Genomic DNA, 21,973 nt, shown 5'->3' with positions numbered 1-21,973 from the left:
TTGCAGCACCAGTGGTGTGAGGTGGCATGGTGTCCAACAGGTTTGCAGAGGGGAGCTGGCTGCCCTGCCTGCTGGTAGCGGTCCATCTGTGTACCTCCCAGAAAGCTGATGGCACCTGATGCCAGGGAGCCATGTGCCAGGTGGATGGGTGGTGTGCCAGGCACTCCAGAGATGGCCAGTATGGGTATGAAACAGGAAGGGGAGACACTGGCTATATATGTATGAGAGGAAAATGTTGGAGCTGGTATACATGTTTTTGCTAATACAGCAGGTGTTGCTGGCATTCAGATGTTAGAGACATTAAAATAAAATATTTTTATTTTATTTAAAGGAGTTCTAGGGGGCAAAGGAGATCCAGGTGATCAAGGTGAAGAGGGTCAAGCAGGTCCCCAGGGCATCCCAGGCATTCATGGCATAAAAGGCAAACAAGGGGAGAGAGCCTTCAGTCAGAAGTCAGCCTTCGGTATGGGCATAACTGAGCCCAAGGTCCTATATGTTTAGGGTGGTAGTAGCCTAGTGGGTAACACACTTGCCTATGAACCAGAAGACCCAGGTTCAAATCCCACTTTCTACCATTGTGTTCCTGAGCAAGACACTTAACCCTAAGTTGCTCCAGGGGGGGGGACTGTCCCTACTGACTGTAAGTCAGTAAGACTGTAAGACGCTCTGGATAAGGGCGTCTGATAAATGCTGTAAATGTAAATGTTTGTATGATGACAGGGTCAGTAGTGCAGGTGGCCAAAAGGGGACAGAAGAGGAATAACTCAATGTGAAACATTGCAGCACAGCACACGGTGACACAACGAAATATGTCCTCTGCTTTTAACCCATCACCCTGAGTGAGCAGTGAGCAGCCCTGACAGGCACCCGGGGAGCAGTGTGTGGGGACAGTGCTTTGCTCAGTGGCACCTCGGCCTGGATTTGAATCGGCAACCTTCTGATTAAGGGGCCGCTTCCTTAAACGCTAGGCTACCACTGCCCTTATGGTTTGACGGAGCAGGACGGGGGAGGCTTTCTAGAACGTTAATTAATAATTAATTAACTATAATATGTTTATGACCAGGGCCTCATCTCGCTGCTTGTCCTGCTTGACACTATTGATCACGCTATTTTCTTTTACGGATTAGAGAATTTACGGATTAGAGGGTTAGGGCTAAAGTAGCTGAATTTGGCCACGATGAGACGCGCTCTCAGGGCGCCAGGCCTCTTCGAGCCGATGGACTCTTTCGAAGCGGAAGTTTTTCACAGTGTCCTCCGGAAGCTTCAGATGGGTCTTGATGAATGTCTCTTACATTTTTTTTTCTTGTTAGAGACTAGAGAGTTCTGTAGAGATGTGACGTCCTGTGGCGGAGTATGTGTATGTTCTGTTTGTGTGTCTTATCGCTATGTAAACTCTGCACCAGTTGGCAGTTGACCACAGTCACATTTGAGGTAGGGTGTTTGTGTGGTTATCACTGGGCTATTTTTCATTTTAATAACAGCTGTCACGTAGCAGATTTTTTAAAATCAAAACTCACATTCAACAACGGTTTCTTGGGTAAAACAATCGATTCATGAATGACGTCAGCAATAGCCTCGACCAGTGTGTGGTCCACAGACTGCACAAAAAAATGTATGTTTATTTTAATCTTTAAAGCATTTTTGATTAATAAAACCAACAAAAGGACCTTATCATTTGTTTTCCAAGCTTTTATTAAGAACTTAAAAAAAAACAAAAAGGTTTTCAGGTCTTGCAATGAGGATTCATTAAATATTAAACCATTAAATATTAAACCATATCATCCTAAACAAAAGCAGAACAGAAAAAAAACTGATCCATAGCCTACTTTCAAGTAAAGCTTACTAACCCTTCTCCATCTCTTCAACAGAGGACCCCTAATAAGTGAACTGTACGTGAATATGTTGTGACAGACCTGATGTCCTTTTGCACAATCATAGCTACTTCCAATACATTTATCAAGTTTAGCAATCTCAGAAAAACTGCACACTGTTTACACAATATCAAAGTAGATTAGATTAAACTAAATCCTGTATAAGTGCTGTTAAAACCTCAGCACTGTGCTGTGCTGCAGCACCTAAATAGAAATAAAACTGTATAATTGCCTCTTCACTCCAGTGAAGTTTTCCCATTTGCTAAACCAATTGTTCATACGGGTCTGTTTTTAATTACTGGCGTATGTGTGTGTGCCTTCACTTCTTCTTGTAGTCTCCTGTGTAGGCACGGTGGTCATCCTGACCATACTGGCCCCCGAAGCCCCTCAGAACATCTGGGAAGCTGGGAGCTCCATGATCCTGGGAGCCATATGAGGCAAAAGGGTCTTCCTGGCCACTCTGGTAAGGGTCATAGTTGTCCTGGCTGTAGCTGGGGCTTCCAGGCTGGTGTTCAGGATGTGGCTCCTCCTCGTGATTGGACTGGTCGTGGTGCCTCTCAGCTTGGTGGGCTTCTTGGGCCTCCTCATGGGGGACAGCAGGCTCAGGCTCATAGCGACGCAGGCGGCAGTTTCTGTCGTACTCTGGGTCACAATCGGGGTCGGGCTCGATCACGCCACTTCTGGTGCCGTCTGGATTGAGGTGGGGCTCATAGGATTCTGGATGGAAGGGAATTTGCCTGTGTTGGCCAGATCGAGGCTCATGTTGGGCAGCCCTCAGAGGAAAGCACTCCTCATCGTAGCCAATGAAACAGTCGTATCCTTCTTTGGTTTTTCCACGTGGCCCTAAGGGGTGCTGCGCTTCCTCCTGCCGTTCAGGCATATGGTCTGGCTGGTAGCGGTGAGTCGGGGGCTGCAAGGGCTGGGGCGGGGGACGTCTGTGCAGGGCTGCAGCGGCCGCTTCGCGGTACATGGCGTAAGGGTCACTGCGGGGCTCAGCTGGGGCAGCACGCGCGTCGCTGGCTGCAGGTGCCGGCTCGTCCTTCAGGTTCTGAGGGGGTGATGCCATCCTGGCAGCAGTCAGGGGGTTGCAGTTGTCATCGAAGAGGGGGTTACAAGGCATTTTTACTGGGGCTGACTGGGCATCTGAATTCTGGTCAGCATGCAGGGCGGCAACATATGCGCAGTAGGGGTCAGTGTAAGGGTTGCAGTATGGGTAGGACGCATACACCCCGGATGGGGCCTTCTGAACTATTTGGGGCTGGCAATAGCGGTCGGTCTTGGGGTCACAGCTCAGGTGGGCATAGGATGGGAGTGGGCCAGTGGCGGGCCTGTACCCGTAGGCGGCACGCAGATGATACTGCAGGCACTCAACATCCTTAGGGTCACAGATACGCAGGAGCTCTGACCTCTGCTCAGCACTCAGGAATGACTGCATCACCGGTGCATAGTAGTAGTACCCGGATTGGGGGTCTTTAACCGGGGCAGTGTGAAGATAGGCCGGTGACTTGACCGCAGCCGGCGCTGGAGCTTTGGCAGCAGAGGGCACAGTGTAAGGGTACGCTGTGTATCCCAGACTGTAGAGGCAATAGGGGTCCCTGTAAGGGTCACAGGCCTTAACTTGGGCTGGCTTGGGAGGCTCAGACTTTTCCTTGGGTCTGGCCATGTACGAGGCCACGCAGTTGGGATCACTGGACTCGGCACAAGATTTGTAGATATCACCCAGGTGCTGGAGGTACATTTTATAAGAGCGCTGGCCCTCTGCCCTGTTTTTGTTCTGCAGGTAGGCAAGGTAGACGCGATCCAGCTGCTGAACCTGGACCAGAATGGGTGAGGGGAAAACTTTGATTTTATCATTTTCTTAAGACTAATTAGGATCATTTCAAAGTGCCATATAAGATATATTACATGTTAGAAATAGTTCACTAGTCAGAATTCTCGGCTTAAGGAGCTGATCGTGTATATGTATGGTTGGTTTTGAGGCAGGCATGTTCCTAGGATGTCTACAGCACAGATTGTGATGTGAACAACGGGTATTATAAGCAAAGAAAATAGGGAGGAGACTGAGATGTACTACACTTGCATGTGTGACGTATTGACAAGAGTGAGTTTACATAGTCCAGAATAAGGAAGTGGGGTACATATGAACTGTCAATAATGACAATGGGTTCCTTATTCATTAACTCACACACTCACTCACACAACTGCCAAATTCAATAATTAACTACAACCACAGCTTTAAATTTTCTTTATAAAAGCATTATTAAAGTTAATCTTCTGGGTCTCAGAGATTATTACACACCAACAAAAGGGCATGGTTAGTTCTTCCTCCTTCTTAAGATGAAGTGAAAGTGAAGTAATGTGAAAGTGAAGATACAGATAACAAGCAAGCAGTCTTGTCTGTAAATTCTAATGATATAATCCAAAATATATACTGGATGTTACATTACATTGTCTTATGTAGCACTAAGAAAACCTGGTCCTGTTTGACAATGATGATGTTTAGCAGTTGAATGATGGTGTTTAGCAGTTGGTGGTAGTAGCCTAGAGGGTAACACACTTGCCTATGAACCAGAAGACAGAGGTTCAAATCCCACTTACTACCAACGTGTCCAGGGGGGACTGTAACTACTGATCGTAAGTTGCTCTGGATAAGGGCGTCTGATAAATGCTGTAAATGTAAATGGAATACTAGACATGAAAATGTGGCTCAACACTCACTCCTTCCTGGTTGCCCGTGTCAGTGAAGTACTTGTACCAGTTCCAGAAGTCTGAGTGCTGTTTGTACCAGCTGATGTTTCTCCTGTTGCGGATCAGCCTCTGGGATGTGGCTGAAGAAACAGCAGTCTTCCCTTCAACAGCATCTTCATGAAACCAAAAGTTGACTTTTTTCAGCACTATTTCAAAAGTTTCATGTACATTTTAACATGAATAAACAGGTGTAAGTAAGCATTCACTAAATTCAATTAACTTACCATCACCTTTGATCTGTGGAGGCACTGGACCAGCTACCAGCAACTCTGGGAGGGGAAGTAGGACAGGAAAAAATAATGGAGCTGAGGGGGACGGCGGTCTGAACCAGATGTTCCACGTCTACGGCTATGCCAAACAACGCTAACCGATGCTAATAAGCACATGGCTACGATTTTATGTGTTTTTCAAGGTGGCAGAGGTGGGGTCAAGTGGGTTATGTACAGGTGGCTTTGTGTAAGATTAATCTTCAAACGCTACACATCAGCACTTTAAAGAGCGGTGGCAGGGGGGTCACTGTTGCTGACGGAAAACCTATAAAATCTACAAAGGCCCAGATCCACTGCTGTGCCCAGGGGCACACGCAATTATCACTCCACTCTATAGGAGCCATGGGGCCAGATGGCGCTCTGCATATGCACAGGTATTTTCTTTCCCCCACAAACATCTTAGAGAAGTACAAGTTGCATTATGTCTCATTATGCCGTGCAGGAAACTGCAGCGCAAGCTGCTAGAAAACTGCTGAATGGGGCCGATGTCGATGAAGACTTATGGAAGGGCTTTGTCACTTTTGAAAGGTGAGAGGGGAGCGAGTGAAATGCCGCTGCCTCGGTATATCTGCAGCATTACTTTTACGAGCCATTTAGAGGCTCCTGGCACATCTGGAAACAGTAACGTTTAGGAAGAGGCTCCTTTGCTGACAGACAGTACTGTATTTTCACCCCCATCTCACTCAAACACAGAGAGACAGAGAAGACTGCAGGCAAGTCATGACAAAACTACGAAGAAAGTTTTAATGGAGGTTATTCTCATCTTGGAACAACTGTGAACAGCCACCTGGTTCAATATTTATCAGTGTTTAAGAGATGAAACATCATGACATTTCAGTGGAGGTGCTTGCATATTTCTACAGTTGCTTCCCACAAGGGGAATAATTAATCATTTTTATTTTTGACTGTATCATAAGTACACACATATTAGTACTGATAGTACTAAATAGTAGGCAGACTCACCTGCTGACAGAACCGTGATCAGCAGTGCTCTGGTAAAAATGTAGGAGCAGGAGGATTTTGTCTGACGAGCCATGGTCAGCTTTCTGGCGTCCTTCAGATCAAGAGTAGAGGGTTTATAGCTCACTCAGAATTTCCTAAAACATTAACGTTGTTTTTTTTTTTTTGCTGCACAATGTCATATGATAGTCTTCATCACTGTGGCATACATTGCTTTTTACAAAAACATTAAAATTTAGAAAAAGGTTTAAAAATGATTTGTGTTGATTTCATTGTGTAAGAACAAATGTATGTTAGATTATATACTGTAGTAAGCAATATTTTATAAGTTTATTATATTTCTAAAACAATTGTTTTAAGTTCAAGTCATTTGGCTTTTGCTTAACACCTTTAATAATATTTTTTTTCATATTCTTGTGCTAGTATAAATTGATCAAGTGCTTTTATTTGGTATGTTTATCTTACGTTTGCCCAAAATGCCTAAATGGTTCTCGCCTCTCAATGTTTTGTACTCATTAAATGTTATTTATGTTGTTTATGACCTCTTACACATCATGAAAGTCCAATCTCTTGTAATGTTAAAAAAATGTATCTCATTATTTTTTATTTCATTATTTTATAATGAAATAAGTGTAAAATAAATAAAAAATGGATCTTTATCATAATATTCTATTCTGTTTCATTACCTTGATTATAAACCCAATTCAACTTAATTTTATATCGTAATAAACACTCATATGATGGCTCAAAAATATTCTGCTTGTTTTGGGATCATGCAACCATAACAGATGTGATCTACAGTGATCCTCATCACGGGAAAGGGCGACTTTGTGATGTTGGCCTGCTGCCCTTTTGTCACTGAATAATCAAATGCTTTTTTGTGACATTATGGGTTCGTTAACTGACAGTTTCAAACATTTATGTAATTTCCAGACAAGTTCCACCAAGGTCTAGAAAATTCATTCCTACCAGTCAGCTCGAGGTGAAGGGAACCAAGTGAAAGTTATATAATACATATTGCTCAGCATTAGAATTTCAGGTCTCTAATGCCTTTTCAGTGAGAAATGATCTTTGTACCAGTAAACCAACCCATTGTAACATGTGTATATATTTTTTGAACACTGACGTTAAATCTAATTCAGATCAGTGAGGACTTACCTGCTCTGAAAATGTGGTCGTCTGGCCCTAGAACAGCGAGGTCTGGGCCTGCCGCTTCAGTTCTGGGGTGGGCGTGTGGGTTGAGGTCAGAAATCCCCGATGCCCCAACTCCCCCTTCCAAAGAGTCTGTGCCACTGACAACAACTTGGCCACGTTTTAAATGGCACCTTCATAATTTAAAACAAAAAGGTGCATCCCATGGGGCCACAGGAATGCTGCTGGAAGCCCTGTGATTGGCTGTCTCCAACTGAGCTGGTTGACCAATGGGACGCTGTAATTATACAAGTCTACATGCTGGAGAAAAAAATGCATGAATTCTGGTTGCCCCCCCCCCTTAAAAACCACATAGGATGTCAAGCTGGGTCTTGAACGATGTGTTTCAAAAAATGCCACTTTGCAGATTTCAACCACAAATGTTTCAAGCTCACACGCAATTACAAAGAGTTTCATTTAAGTTTAATAGAGCAAAACTTTCACAAAAGGAAGACCCAAGCACTTTCCTTGATTTGGATTAAAACTGTGAAATTGTCGACTAAGTGGTCCCAGGAAACCATAGTTAATAAACACTTTTAAAATTAAAGCAAACTCTTAAACCTTCAGGGGACATTACAGATCACCATGTTGTATTGGGGTCTCATTCTATGCAGGCAGATTTTCAGAGGTCAGTGACCCCAAAACTATAATAAATATTGCTACCCCCACGGACCACTGATATTATATTTTTAATGCAAAACTCCCCCAAAGATCAGTATGAAAGAATAATAACGGCTTTGCAACAATGATTTCTGCATTCGACATAAATCTGTGAGGTAGAGTGAGTTTGAAGTTTCCAGACACATTTTTACATTTACACCATGTTATTTATGCCCTGTGCACCTTTTTACATGGACTTTTACAAAACACCAGTTGCATATATTGCAGCTACAGGGGGAAATGAACATATTTTGACAACTGCTCCTCTGTGCCGCTTGTAACATCTGTGTGTTTCACACATGTAATTATGAGTGTTTGCAGGTGTTCAGGAATGTGCAAGAACCCACAATTTCTACCAAAAACAGATTTAAACATGAAGGGGAAGAAAAAAAAACTGTTCACATAACTTTTGCATCAGTATGTCTGAGATGTCAAAAATTCTTCTGGGAAACCAACATGTCTTTTGTTTTTACATTTATTTATACAAACTAATAACAGAAATAAACCTAATTTCCAGGCAGTGAACAAAACACTTCAGGGACCTTCAATTCTTGGGGCTTCATCACAGGATGTCATCATCATCAAAAAGATCTTCAAAATCTGAGATAAAGATCAGAAAGAAAAATGTATGCAAGGTTATTGTGTTATTAAAAGTGCTGTTAATCTATTAGAAAAGCTCAGAACAAACATAGACGACAGCTTTTACTGTGAGTAGATTCCGAGAGACAACCGAAGGTCATGCAGGTGTGCAACAATTTCATTCTAACCTGTATGTGCATATGTATGCATGTATATATTCACATATCTGTGTGTGTAGACTTTGAGAGTATCTCAAATCACCCAGCATCTGAATCTGATGTTATATAACAAAGTTTTATTTTTTTTACCTAAAATAATTACTAATAGGTACAAAAAGGCAGCCTGACATTTAAATAATATGCTACGTTCTTCTGTGTTTCATACTAATTTTATACAAATCTATCTTTACTAATAAGAAAAAAGAAATCAGATCATTTTTGTAATAACGTTTTCTGATAATTCTCCAGTTCTCTGCAACCCTAATCTTAAAATGGCACCAGCATAGATTTTGTTTTACATTTCTTTGTGCTGCTCTCTGGTCTGTCATCTTCAGGGGGAGATTAAACATGGATGATGAATATTCAACTTCGCTCTATACTGGAAGTTATACTGCTATTATTGATATCTCTGGTCCTTCAGTGCTCAGCTGCCTTTCTGGTTTTAAGCTTCTTCACCAGACCTGAGGGGGATTGTTGTATGACATGTGTGCGGCCTCTTTCCCCAACAAAGAAGGATGATCAGGCTGAAAATGAGGAAGTCATGCTGTGCTGGAGCCAACATGATCCCATAAAAGTGCTTTAGTGGGGTTGTATTTTAACTTCCCATTACTGTTTAACGGCCCTCTTTTTTTCAGGCCCTGCCAAAGCTGCTTTTAATCAAAATGGCTCATAATCACAAAGAGGGCAGGAAGGCAGAAGCGCTTACCCACTGTTGCATGTGGCTTAACAGTTTGTTGCCAACACAAACAAAAGAAAAAAAATTGTCAGATGATTGCCCCGTGGAATATTGGGAGAGGTCCAGGGAGCCATTATTACTGTCTGTAGGCTAACGACAGTGTTGGGACTCAGATTTTTGAGAATGCTGCTCCTCATAATGACTTTGAATAAGAAAGTGTGGAAATTTTTGCAAAAAATATAAACCACTTTCCCATAAACGTCAGTCAACATAGATTTGCCCCATGGTGAATCTATGCCTGCGGTTCGGCACCGTGCTGTCACCAAAGCACAGAAGTAGCTCGCAAAACCAGCAGCACGCGTGTCTAATTGCGCCGAGGCTTGCTTTGCAGTTCGTGTAGAGCATATACAAGCCCTCCTTCACCCAGCTCCTGCTTCAGACGTGGAGGTCAGCACAACACATCACCAATCTTTCCCGTTCATGTACATTCCTTCTCTACAATATCAGACGGATCCGTCCTTATCTGTCATGGCCAACAAGATACTAGTTCAGACCCTAATAATATCAAGACTGGGTTACTCATATACTCCGAGCCTCCAGCCTGGTCCCTCTATCTCTGAAGGTACGAGGAAGAAACTCATCTAGACTTTTCTCAGTCTTGGCCCCTCGGTGGTGGAATGAACTTCCCCTTGAGGTCAGAACAGCTCAGTTACTGAGTATTTTCAAACAGCAGCTCAAGACCTTCCTCTTTAGAGAATATTTAGATTAACTTGTAACCTTCTTATTGTCTGACTTTTGTATAGAAACTACAACAGAATGAATAAAATATTGTATTCATAGTTGGGGGTCCTGGTGAACCAGAACTGATCTCTTCATCTCTTCATGGAAGCACGTTGTAAGTCGCTCTGGATAAGGGCGTCTGCAAAATGCCTTCAATGTAAATGTAGGTCGTGCTTCTCACCGTTAAAGAAGTCTGAATGAACGGCTTTCTCGTTGGCGGCCAAGTCCATCAGCAGGCCAGTGCTTCCCCCTGCCTGAAACACGATGGCATTGCAGAGGTTATGGAGCGAGCCGAGACGATGCGTTATAAAGAGAGAGAAGGCGTTTTAAAGGACAAGAACGCGTGTGTCTGCCCCTAAACTGTATGAAGCGTGTACACATGTCCACAGTCCAGTGGACAGCCAGTTAAACGTCTGACAATTGTGTCGTGTTTTTTTTAAGATTCGGCTTGATAAAGAGGATCCCGGTTTAAGCCTGGTGTCGCACGGGCGACACCGCAAAGGTAAACGGGAGCAGAGCTGGGAAGAGCTCTAGGGAATCCTGGAATTCTGTACTTATCAACCGACGCTGCCGTGTAGCCGTGCAGTCAAGTCAAGTCGACGTCGGCAGTGTAATAATAATATAAATAATGACGATGATACCTCGTCCAAATCCACATATGGACCCGCTCCCTCGGGAAACATCTCGTCAACAGCAGGCTTCATGTCTCGAGTAAGAGTTGGGAAGAGTAGGCAACGCTCAGCAGCGTTGGGAAAACCACAACAATCTTCACCAAACCGGAGGTCCTCGTGTTGTCACATCGAAACGGTCCGGGTAGAAAAGATGACATCTGCACGATAAGCGTTCCGCCTAATGCTACGCGTTCACAAACCGGAATTAGAGAAATTCTGAAAATAGATTACATTAAATCATTATGTAATGTCTCTCTGTCTGCTGAAGTTAATTAAGTAAACTAGGCAGGTGTGTTAGGTGAGGTAAAGTACGTTTGATTTTCAACATTATTTAGACGTTGAAAAAAACAAATAAGGGATCGTCCACAAACTACTGAACGTTCAGTAAAAATAAATCAATGCACGTAATAAGTAAAACAGGGAGATTTATATTCCGCACATCACGAGGGTATTTTTAACGTATTTTTTAACATGTTTGCTTGATTGCCTACAGAAGTATATAATGTAAAATCATTACACATATACACTATCATTCTTTCAGGTAGTTTTACCTCGGGCCTCAAATTGACTCTCCTGTACAGATATTAATCCTCCCTAAATATTAAATATTGATTTTATTGCTTGTTTAAAAAAGTAATACTGTAAAAAATATTTCTTTGTTACAATTATTTAGTTTACAGACCATGTTAATTCAAATCATCCTTTCCTAGGCTTATAAAAGGGACCTTTCAGCTTCATAGAGAATGTTAAAACAGTTTTACTTAATGTTAATGTTAAACATACCAAACATGAATATTAAAATTTGATATGTTACCAGGCTAAAATTATACATGATAATTAATATGCTTTACCAGCAATGCAGAAAGTACATTCAATTAAACTAGATAAAGGGAATTTGGATTAGAAATTCATAATAGAACGATGAAACGATGAGAGGAGGAAAGGAGTATGAGTGTGAAGTGATTAAAATTGTATTTGCACTAGTGGATCAGTTTCTCACCTGCTCACACTACTGGAAGTGCGACCCTGAGTAACAGGAATATGCGGTTATGGTAAGTGAATGAATGAAATAATGAAAACTTGGAAAAGAGGATGACACAGACAGGTGAATTTCCCAATCAAAATAATTTTTTTCAGGTTTTTATCATGGTCTTATGAAATGGTAAATGTAATATGTACAGAGCTTCACTAGCACATACTCAAAAGTCTGCTACTGTCACACTGGTGTGAAATGACGAGGAAGGAGATCTGGTGCGATGGTTGGACATGGCGAGGAAGAAGGATGCATACGCACAATGTCACGAAAGAGGGGTTTAATACGTGGTGAACAGGACAGGGGAGACCTCACCAAACATATAGAGGTGAAAAAATATCAGGAAACTTAATAACACAGGACCCACATGAAACTCTGGCCTGAACTCCGGGTCTGGAGTGGACCCTTCCGGACCGGGTCCTGACAGCTACTGTGACTAGCTGACGAAGAATGAGCAGAAGAAGAACTGACCGGATAAGGATGACATTTTCAATGAGATAACAATTTACACTCAATTATGTACTAATTCACAGGTACAAAATACAAAATGTCTATTAACTTGTCCCTTATGTCTTTGTTTGGCAGGGGAGGAGAAACTTTAAATAGAGAATGAAACAAACTCATTTCAGTTTTCCTGCAAAATTATGATTTTTGACAGGATTGTTTCTTCCAACATCACTCAAGAGTTAACAAAACTTTCTATACTGTTTCTAAGTTGGTCCTGTCACTGCAACAAACTATTCTTTCAGAACATTTTTCTTTGTCTTCCAGACCCCATTTGATCTCCAAACTGAGGAGAATGATGGAAAATGTTTAACATCATGAGTATATTTCTTGAAATTATTTTTCAAATTAAGTCCAAAAATCTGGAAATGTTTATATCCAACAAGACTTGTGGTATATGAGGATTAACAATTTCTGATATAGGAGTCGGCTTGATCACAACATTTTACATGACTGAAGAAAGTAGTAAATAAATTTGAAAGTCTTTTTTCACAGAGTACCGTAATTTAGACACTAGTAAAACAAATTTGTGGGGGTTTGCTGCAGATTTAAGATGTTAATTGCACTACGTTCTGCCGTATCTTCATGCAGAAACATCATTGTTTATACTACTTGAAGCCATAGGAATGTTTTTTTAAACACTCAGGTAATGTTGTATATCAAACCAACTTTACCTGAATGGTATGTTAATGTATAAACTCGCCGATTTGGTCGTTTTCTCTGGCAAATGCAAAACCCTGGAATTGTTTGTCATCTTGTCATCTTATTCATTGTGAATGACAACAAATGTCAATATTGTTCTCAAGACTTTATTTATATAGTAAAGTACAGCATATTGATGAGGCACTTTTGACATGACAACACTGTACATCAAAAGCCATTGCTATGACATTAAAGTAGATAATCTATTTCTAAGCATGTATATGATATATATCTATAATTATCTGCTAAACGATGGAAAGACTAAACAGGACAACACATTTATTTCTAGAATTTTTAGGAATGGTCACTTTCTCAGGCTTATTAAACATAGTGTCATGACTATTCATGGTGCTCTGGCACACCATAGCCAAGGGTGTCACCCAGATGCTGGTGGGCAAAGAAGGCCCTCGCCATCTCATTGATTTGGTTGTAGGCTCCAATACTGCGGAAGTACTCCACATAGTTCCAGAAATCTGTTGTGGAATAGGTCCAGTATGGCACTGCAGCTTGCTCTTCATATGGTTCTAGATTAAATAAGTAGTTATATATATTAAAAAATAATAATAATGGAATAACATTTATTCTGGTTATGCAGCAGCTGGGACTGGGGGACTTGCTACAGCTTTAACAGCGTTTTTAAAAACAATCCTCTCTCTTTAAACTCATTAATTGCTACAATATATTTAAAATGTTTTCCATGTCAAAAGCAAATCGTGAGTGTGACCAAAATACTTACCATCTTCAGGAATGACTCTTGCCTCTATGAACAGGGAGAGGGAGTAAAAATACTTGCACACCACTTACAAAGACCCAATTCACTTGTAGAAAACTTGGGTCTCTCTTGGGATTCTAAAAATGCATCGGTTTCCTTCTCAAATATTATGCTTTACTAAGTTTGAACAGGCACCTCTGGTATATTATATATATATTAATTTATCAGTAGCTCAGTATAAAAGAAAATAGAATATAGTCAAAACATTATTATAAATTACTTACCACTGAGTTGTAATATGAGGAAAAAGACGAAGAAATTGCAAAAAGGGGTAAACAACTTCATTTTGCCTGAAACCAAAAATATTCAATGTAAATGACATCATGTAAATAATGTACAAATACAAAAACATAGATTTTTATCATTAGCAAACAATTAAATATTGAAAGAGATCAGCAAAGGCAGCAGATATTATGTTTTTGCATTATGTTGACAATAATATGTAGGTTTCTGTGTAATTAATATTCATGTAGCTTCACCTGGTAGTTCTCCTTGAGTATGGTATACGCTAAATCCACTTCTAGTTTCCAAAAGGATATGCCAAAATGCAGAAATGTGAACAGTGGACCTGAATTTAAACACATGCTGTCCCCTCCCCTCCAATCTCCCAACCCTTTTTAACCCCAGAATAAAAATTTATTATATACTCATACTATACTCTACATGTTAGATGTATCAGGGCAATAATTGTGGCAGTATTATGTATAACTAAGCATTTGTAAAAATACAAAAAGTTCTATTAAGTTAACATAGTGTATACTTAACTTTGTGCTTCTGTAGTTTTGTACACGTTATCAACCACAGGGGGGCATTAGTCACCCACAATAATTACACCACACACATTTTGCATTACACACAGTAGGTTCTTTATTTTATAAAGGCATTTTAGTTTGTTTTGGATTTTTTCTGTTAACAACAAAAATTTGTAAAACAACTGGAAAAACTTTAGTTAAGTGGAAATGCCGACATCCAAGAAAACAAACCAGAAGATTTCAATCTACTCTGCTGCTCAATTCTTCAGCTAGAAGGACATAGCACTGGAAATTCATGAAGATCAGTTCCATCTCATACATTAATGAATACTTATCAAATCTCTTCATCACCTACATATTCAATAAAACTCAGTGTCTCATTTCAGCACTAATCACAGCCATGTTGGTCTGTTGGGGTCATACTGCTGATGTCAATGTTGCCACCATAGAAAATTTGCTTGGCATGGAATATGGTTTCAGCTGGCAGAATGCGAGAACGTCCAAGGATCCAGGCAAAGTCTATATGAAATGTCCTCAGGACGTCAGTGCAGGAGTAGACCAGTGCAACACTAGTGTAGTCAGTGGACAGAATCCAGTATGGGCTGTAGGGTGTAACTGGACAGCAAATTTAAAAAAATGAAAACATATGAAATATAAAATTGTGGATAATTAGCTGAACATATGCCCACAGTAAATTCCAGGGATGTATGACTCACAGTAAGAGAAGCTGACTCCAAGCTTTGCAGGCTCCCGGGTGTCCTGCACAACAGCCGTTCCTTCAATAGACTTCACTTTTCCTTTACTGCAATACAAATCGATTGAAATATTTCATACACATGATCATGCATGGAATGCAGGGTAGCAGGACACACTTACCGTGTCTGAACATTCACCACTTTGATGGTGTTGTCTGGTCTCAAGGAGTAGTTTGCTTCAATGCAAGTTCCCCTCTCAAACCTTGCAGGCAGCTTCTCAATTTCATACCACTTTCCAAGATACTGGGGGGGAAAAAAGGCTGTCAACTGTCAGCCTGGAACAACATTACATTGGAAAAACATTTGCCTAATCTTTCCCTTATTGGGGATTTTGCTCCATACATTTTAAAGTTTTATTTTACAAATTTTGCAATTTCCCACTTGTGGGACTAATAAAGGTTGATCTTATCTTATCTTAATTTACCAGTTGTATAATGGAAATTATGATGTTAATGTGCAGTGGGAAACAAAGACACAAGAGTAAGAAAATGTCAATGGAACTTCTAAAAGTGATTAATGTTAATGTATGCACAAACATACACAATAACAAGCATGTGAAGTAAAAAAATTAACAATACCTTCTGGAGATCAAAGTCAGGTTGGACAGAAGGCGACGGACAAGGTCCCCAACGGAATGTCTGGGCAGAGACGAGGGGCAGGAGGAGAATGAATGCAATGTCCATTTCCACAGAGGTAAGTTTACTGGAAAAGAGAAACAAATAGAAATGGACATTAACAAAAAAAATACAAGTGGTTAAGTAACCCTGCACTTCGGGGCCAGGAAGAAAAACGATAGGCAGGGCAGAAGTTACAAAACTTCCACTGGTGTTCCACGTGTTGTTTTACCTGTCCAACCAGTACTACATGTGCTCAAAGCTGATCATGAATAAGGCTGGAAATGCCACCTGTGTGAAAATGTATATGTATAATAATTTGAATAGAATTATAGTTAATAGATTGTTACTGTAAACAGAAAAGAAGGGTTTAACTGTTCCCATGACTAAATTAATCATCCACCACAATTCTGTCACTCATACCATCAATGTTTGCGACCTCGGAAATGCTGAGTAGATAGTTTAGAATTTGTGACATGAACTACTTGATAATGTACACAGTTGATAATGAACATTCTACACTGTATGTTGATTTGTCCAATAAAAGAGACTTGTTACCTGCTGGGTCCTTGTCCGATGCTGTCTGTGGTCAGGAAGCCGTGTGGAGAGGAGAGCGGCATCTGGTGAGATGAACACTGATATTGTGTTGTAAGTCGCATTCTAACTGGACGCAGATGATGAGGCAAATTCATGTCATGGGACAAGACTTGGGGCATTCTTATAAAAACATGCCATTCATGTCTGAACTTTCTCAGCTCGAGGTTGCAAATCCATGACCTGTGCTGTCTGGACATTTTTTGAGACAGAATTATTACCTAAGCATTTATTCCGAAGCTGGCCAATTAGCTTTAAACAATTAACTACGTCGGGGAAGGTGCACAGACGCCTGGAGGAGCAAACAGCAATGCTGTTGCAAGCAAGTTCAAGTTCATTATATTATATATTATATCATATAAATGAAATTCTTTGACTCAGAGCCCCCAACTTACTCAAGAGGAACACTTAAGGATAGTATATAAAATGGATGCTGAGGTATGGGTGAATGAAAAAAAACACAAGTAACGTAAAACTTGTAAACATTAGCAGGCGTTATGCAATTATAAAACACGCTGTGACGTTTAAATACCGAAAATGTAACGATTTATTGGATTAAACATTTTTAATTATATGCATAAATGTGTGCGTTTTTGCGTCTTTGCACTTTCCCGACGCTTCGAAGTTGATTTTCGCACCACGTGTTCGTTCCACTTCATTCCACGCCAATCCGAACATTTATAGTCACATTAATTGTACACGTGGCGCACAATTAAACGTGGTTTACTGAGAGAAAGTGTGAAGCCCCGAGAGTAAGAAAATGGGACAATTGATTTAAAAAAAAAAAAAAAAAAAAACAGGCGCCCACATAGATATTAACGTTGGTTATTAACGGATATTAACGGTCCGACCTGAGGATTCTGGGGAGAAGTCGGCCGCTCCCCGTGGAGATGGACCGGTTCCCCCCGCCCCGCGGCGGCCGTGGCTCGACTGCTGCGGCCGGGCAGGAGAGCTGTGTGGTTCTCGCCGGAGAAGGTAAACGACAAAAAAAATTAAACACACACACACACACGCACGCACACAGAAATTAGCTGGTGTAGTTAGCATGCTGACGCTAAAACAGCATGCTAACCAAAAAAGCAGCTTTAAAATTCGAAATAGCTCAACTCAACATATTATGCTTTTTATTCTTTCGCATCACTGATCCTATTTCCTCAACTTTTTTTGGTTTAAAACAGTAAAATAACTTTAAACATATTTGAAATAGCTCAACTCGACCACCATTATGACCATCGATAAAATACGTGACATAACATGACAGAAACACACATCAAATATATTCTAGTTTCTTTTTTGCTCTGATTACTGCTTTACACACTCTTGGCATTCTCTCGATGAGCTTCAAGAGGTCGTCACCTGAAATGGTTCTCCAACAGTCTTGAAGGAGTTCCCAGAGGTGTTTAGCACTTGTTGGCCCCTTTGCCTTCACTCTGCGGTCCAGCTCACCCCAAACCATCTGGATTGGGTTCAGGTCCGGTGACTGTGGAGGCCAGGTCTCCACTTTTTATTAAGTACATAACTCCACATGTGTTCATAGTTTTGATGCCTTCAGTGAGAATCTACCAATGTAAATGGTCATGAAAATAAAGAAAACACATTGAATGAGAAGGTGTGTTTCAACTTTTGGCCTTTACTGTATCTTTTAAAAAGGCAATTTTATTACCACTATTTCGATATTGAATAAGTTCATATATTCCTTCGGTCCCATCAAACTGACTTTATCAAACACCGTTATAAGTTTCCTACGAAAGGGTTTATATATTGATCATGGACGCCAGTGTATCTGTAAAACAGATCACCACAATCCCATTATAATGAAATTAACGTGGCAACACCCTCCACTTAACAAAGAAGGAAATTCATCTCATAATTTATCTTATATTTCCTTGTTTTTTTTTTTTTTTTTTATCTGCTCTGGCATTATTGTGTGCACTGTGGAATGGTTATAAACTGAAGTGGTTGGGTTTTGTTTATTTTCAGAAAAGAAACCTTGGGATGAACCTGATGCCGAAGAGCGGGTCGGGGATCAACACCACATCCCTGTCTGTGCCAGTTTCTATGTATATTGACTCATCTTCTACTTGTATTCCTTGCTGTTCTCTGTTGGAAGCCATGTGTTTTTGGCCATCAAACCTATTTCTGTCAAAGTTGTGCACTTCCATTTATTATTAATATTGTGTGACAGAAATGAAGGGCCGTGTTGTGTCATGGCCTCACGCTTCCAAGGTTGTGAGTTTGAGTCCCGGCTCCTGATTTGTGTGTGTGGAGTGTGATTAGCTCCACATTTGCCAATTTCATTCTGCCACCTATAAATTGGCCATGGGTGTTGAGTGTATTAATTTGTTGGTGTGTGCACCTTCCCAGGGTGTATCCTCACCTGGCAACGTGTAAGTGCTAGTTCAATGAAGGTGAAGTGATTGTGAAACACTGCAGCACAGCACACGGTGACACAACGAAATGTGTCCTCAGCAGTGTTGGGTGTAACGCGTTACTTTGGCACGAGGGATCATTTACCATCACCGATTGGTCGACACCCGGCAGCAGCGCGGCACCCGCAAAGACAGATGGGAAAAATGGAAGCGTCAACAACGGCAAGCTCTTTTTCAGAGGAAGGTTCCCAGCAACAGAAAGCTAGTTTCGACGGGAGGAGATTCAGTCATCATTAAGCTTGTTGCCTCGTACGAACTAGAAGAAATGTTACCTCTTTCTACAGTTGAGTCGCTGTCTTTTCGAAAGATAATCTGCAAAATACCGATAGCAGGGACCGATTGCACAAGTACAGTTGTTTGTAGTTATTTGTGCTAGACAGTGCCAGTCTGTTGTTGGTGTAATAAAGACCCTAAAGAACACTCCTCCTTTGTATGTTCTCCCTCCATCTGATGCATCTCAGGCAATTATAGAGTAATTAAGAAAAAAAATTAACTAGTAATATAACTAGTTACTTTCTCCAGGGAGTAATAAAGTAAAGTAAGGCATTACTATTTTTGAGAGTAATATGTAATATATTACTTTTTGGAGTAACTAGCCCCAACACTGGTCCTCAGCTTTTAACCATCACCTTTGGTGAGCAGTGGGCAGCCATGACAGGCAGATCGGGATTCGAACCGGCAACCTTCTGATTACGGGGCCACTTCTTTAACCGCTAGGCCACCGCTGCCACCAATGGGATGGACAGCCTGCAACGCTGAGTTGGATTAAGCAGTTTCGGATAGTGAATGAGTAGATGATTAGAGAAAAGTGAGCATTAGCAGTTAGCTAAACAGCATTCTTCATATCCTTCATATACAACTTGGGTAACATCATTTGACCACCAAAATATAATAGCTTTCATAATGCTTGTTTATTTGGTTGACTTTTTTTAGTGGGATGAACAGACAAAATGAATGACAGGTCATGGAGGCACACTGGTTTAATTTAAGATTCTCAGGAAACAGTCGTGCCATCTTCTGCACACCCTGTGGAGTGTTGGAATTTTGGTTGAGTGTGCAGGAGTGTGCGTGTGTATTTGTGTCTGCAGGAGCATGGAAATAGAAGATCTTGTGCACTCCAATAACCGTTTGATGAAGATGAACAAAGATCTACAGAAGTCTCTTGATGCATATGAGGATCGCGACTCACGCTTGCACCTTGAGAACGCTGCCTTAAAGAACCAGCTGAATAGAAGCGCCATTCCTGTAGCAGCAGCTGGTTTTCATTCATGTTCATATAAACGTTCCAAATGAGAATGATAAGTATTTGTTTGTTTTGGTCTGTACACACATGAATTATAACACAAGCTGGACAAGTACAAACTGAAATATTAATAATAACAAACAATAAATAAACCATGGATAATATTGCTATTATACATCAATCACAAGTTCTGCGTATTCTGTAGACTAAGATGTGTGTATTGGGTGTATTGTTAATGTAATTATTAGCCATCCACACGTGTGCTAATGCACGTCACAAATTCTCTCTGTGAATCCTCTTGTCATGTAATTTCAAGTTTGAGAGAGTCAATGCAAAACGTGCACCAGCCGACAGAGGAGATGGAGGAGCTCTGTAGGAATTTGGCTGAGAAAGAGCGGGACCGACTCAGTCTTAAGGTGTCTGTCAGTACACTTGTGAGATGCTTTCTAAGCATTGTTTTATTATTGTTGTTATAATATTTTTTTAATTATTATTATTATCAATTGGACCATTAAAATTAAGTTTATTTAAGATCTGTGTGTTCACAGGAAAAGGAAAACAAAGCCCTGAAAACACAAACCGAAGTTGTTTCCAGTGAGGTAAATGTCCTTTCAAAATTCATTTCATGGGTCAGTTTTTCATAATTGTTAAATACACATTGTGTTGCAGATATCTAACATCTTGTCTAAGACAGAGATTGACATGGAGAACATATAAAATCTTAAGCAGGATCTCAGAGCTGTTGTCACGCCGGAGTCTTGCTTGGGAAAAATGACGGATGGCGGGGTGACAAGGGGAAAACAGTTTATTTACAAAAACAAAAGTACGTCAGGGAAAAAAGGTCAAAAATCCAAAGAACAAAACCACGGCGCCTTGCGCTGAACCGAGGGAAGGGGCGGAGTCCCACTCGACCCTCGGGCTGGTGCGGCGCGCGTCGGCGGGGTCCTCCTCACGTGCGCTCCTGCACAAACGGCCAGGCAGGTTCGTGAGACTCCGCAGGGGTCTGGGGCGTTCGTACACACGAACACACTCGACGAACACACTCGACAGACACAAAGGGGGCTCAGACTCCGGTAGTCGCGTTGGAGAATCGCTCTGTAGACTCTGGATCACACGGGTCTTTTATAATGAGGCGGATTAGACTAAACCAGCCGCACCTGACGCTCGTTAGCCCGTGAGGATCACTAGCCGTGCCGAAGGAGCCTGGAGAGGGAATGTGTTGAGGAACCCACGACCCAGGACTGTGATAAGGGACACGCCCCGTGCACACTAGGGAATTGGGACTTACCCGGGCACCCGCGGCTACACGACATGACACGCAGACACGGACACACAGTCTAATACTCTGGGGAGGGTGAGCGTGTTGGGGGGGGCGGATCCGGCACGGACGTGACAGTACCCCCCTCTCCAGGCACGCTTCTGACCCGGAAGCGACGCCCTCTCACTGATCCTGGGCGTGGGCGCGAGGACTGTGATGAACCGGGAGGTCGGCCCCTCGGCCGCGGGGCTGGGCGGCCGGGCCGGGCTCGATGGAATTCTTCCACCAATCCCGGATCCAGCACATCCCCGGCTGGTACCCAACTCCGCTCCTCCGGACCATAACCTTCCCAGTCCACCAAGTACTGCAAGACCCCTCCCCGCCTCCGAGAATTTAGGAGCCTCCGGACCTTGTAGGCAGGGGCACCAGCCACCTCTACTGCCCCTGGGGGAGTCACGTCCGCGTCGTCCGAGTGCAAGGGTCCCCTCGTGACTGGCCTAAGTAGGGAAACATGGAACACAGGATGAATGCGAAGATCTGAGGGGAGTTTCAGTTTAAATGTTACTGGGTTTACTTGGGACACAACAAGGAAGGGGCCGATAAATCGCGAGGTGAGTTTGGTGCAGGGGAGTTTGAGGCGCAGGTCCCTCGTGGAGAGCCAGACCCGGTCACCTTCTCTGATAACAGGCGCAGT

General features: G+C 41.8%; 4 protein-coding genes across 4 annotated transcripts; all 4 read right to left on the bottom strand.

The window, feature by feature from the left end:
* Positions 1-1,852: 1,852 nt before the first annotated feature.
* Positions 1,853-7,061, bottom strand: and1 (actinodin1). Its single transcript, XM_028957623.1, has 5 exons — positions 7,007-7,061; positions 5,852-5,942; positions 4,844-4,888; positions 4,584-4,732; positions 1,853-3,678 (listed from the first exon to the last, which is right to left on the bottom strand). The coding sequence occupies exons 2-5, from the start codon at positions 5,922-5,924 to the stop codon at positions 2,191-2,193; spliced, it is 1,755 nt and encodes a 584-aa protein (XP_028813456.1). The 5' UTR covers positions 5,925-5,942; positions 7,007-7,061; the 3' UTR covers positions 1,853-2,190.
* A 379-nt stretch (positions 7,062-7,440) lies between these two features.
* cops9 (COP9 signalosome subunit 9) lies at positions 7,441-10,778 on the bottom strand. Its single transcript, XM_028957609.1, has 3 exons — positions 10,594-10,778; positions 10,134-10,206; positions 7,441-8,299 (listed from the first exon to the last, which is right to left on the bottom strand). Exons 1-3 carry the CDS (start codon positions 10,654-10,656, stop codon positions 8,262-8,264), a joined length of 174 nt encoding a protein of 57 aa, XP_028813442.1. The 5' UTR covers positions 10,657-10,778; the 3' UTR covers positions 7,441-8,261.
* Positions 10,779-12,953: 2,175 nt separating this feature from the next.
* Positions 12,954-14,165, bottom strand: otos (otospiralin). Its single transcript, XM_028957596.1, has 4 exons — positions 14,114-14,165; positions 13,859-13,924; positions 13,599-13,622; positions 12,954-13,386 (listed from the first exon to the last, which is right to left on the bottom strand). Exons 2-4 carry the CDS (start codon positions 13,917-13,919, stop codon positions 13,202-13,204), a joined length of 270 nt encoding a protein of 89 aa, XP_028813429.1. The 5' UTR covers positions 13,920-13,924; positions 14,114-14,165; the 3' UTR covers positions 12,954-13,201.
* Positions 14,166-14,476: 311 nt separating this feature from the next.
* apodb (apolipoprotein Db) lies at positions 14,477-16,385 on the bottom strand. The gene is made up of 5 exons (XM_028957570.1): positions 16,314-16,385; positions 15,720-15,843; positions 15,263-15,384; positions 15,103-15,188; positions 14,477-15,001 (listed from the first exon to the last, which is right to left on the bottom strand). Exons 1-5 carry the CDS (start codon positions 16,373-16,375, stop codon positions 14,775-14,777), a joined length of 621 nt encoding a protein of 206 aa, XP_028813403.1. The 5' UTR covers positions 16,376-16,385; the 3' UTR covers positions 14,477-14,774.
* Between the last annotated feature and the right edge of the window lie 5,588 nt (positions 16,386-21,973).

This window comes from Denticeps clupeoides, chromosome 2 (genome assembly GCF_900700375.1).
Source record: "Denticeps clupeoides chromosome 2, fDenClu1.1, whole genome shotgun sequence".
Taxonomy (NCBI): domain Eukaryota; kingdom Metazoa; phylum Chordata; class Actinopteri; order Clupeiformes; family Denticipitidae; genus Denticeps; species Denticeps clupeoides.
Note: the sequence above shows the minus strand (reverse complement) of the source record. Positions and strands in the feature narration are given on the sequence as shown.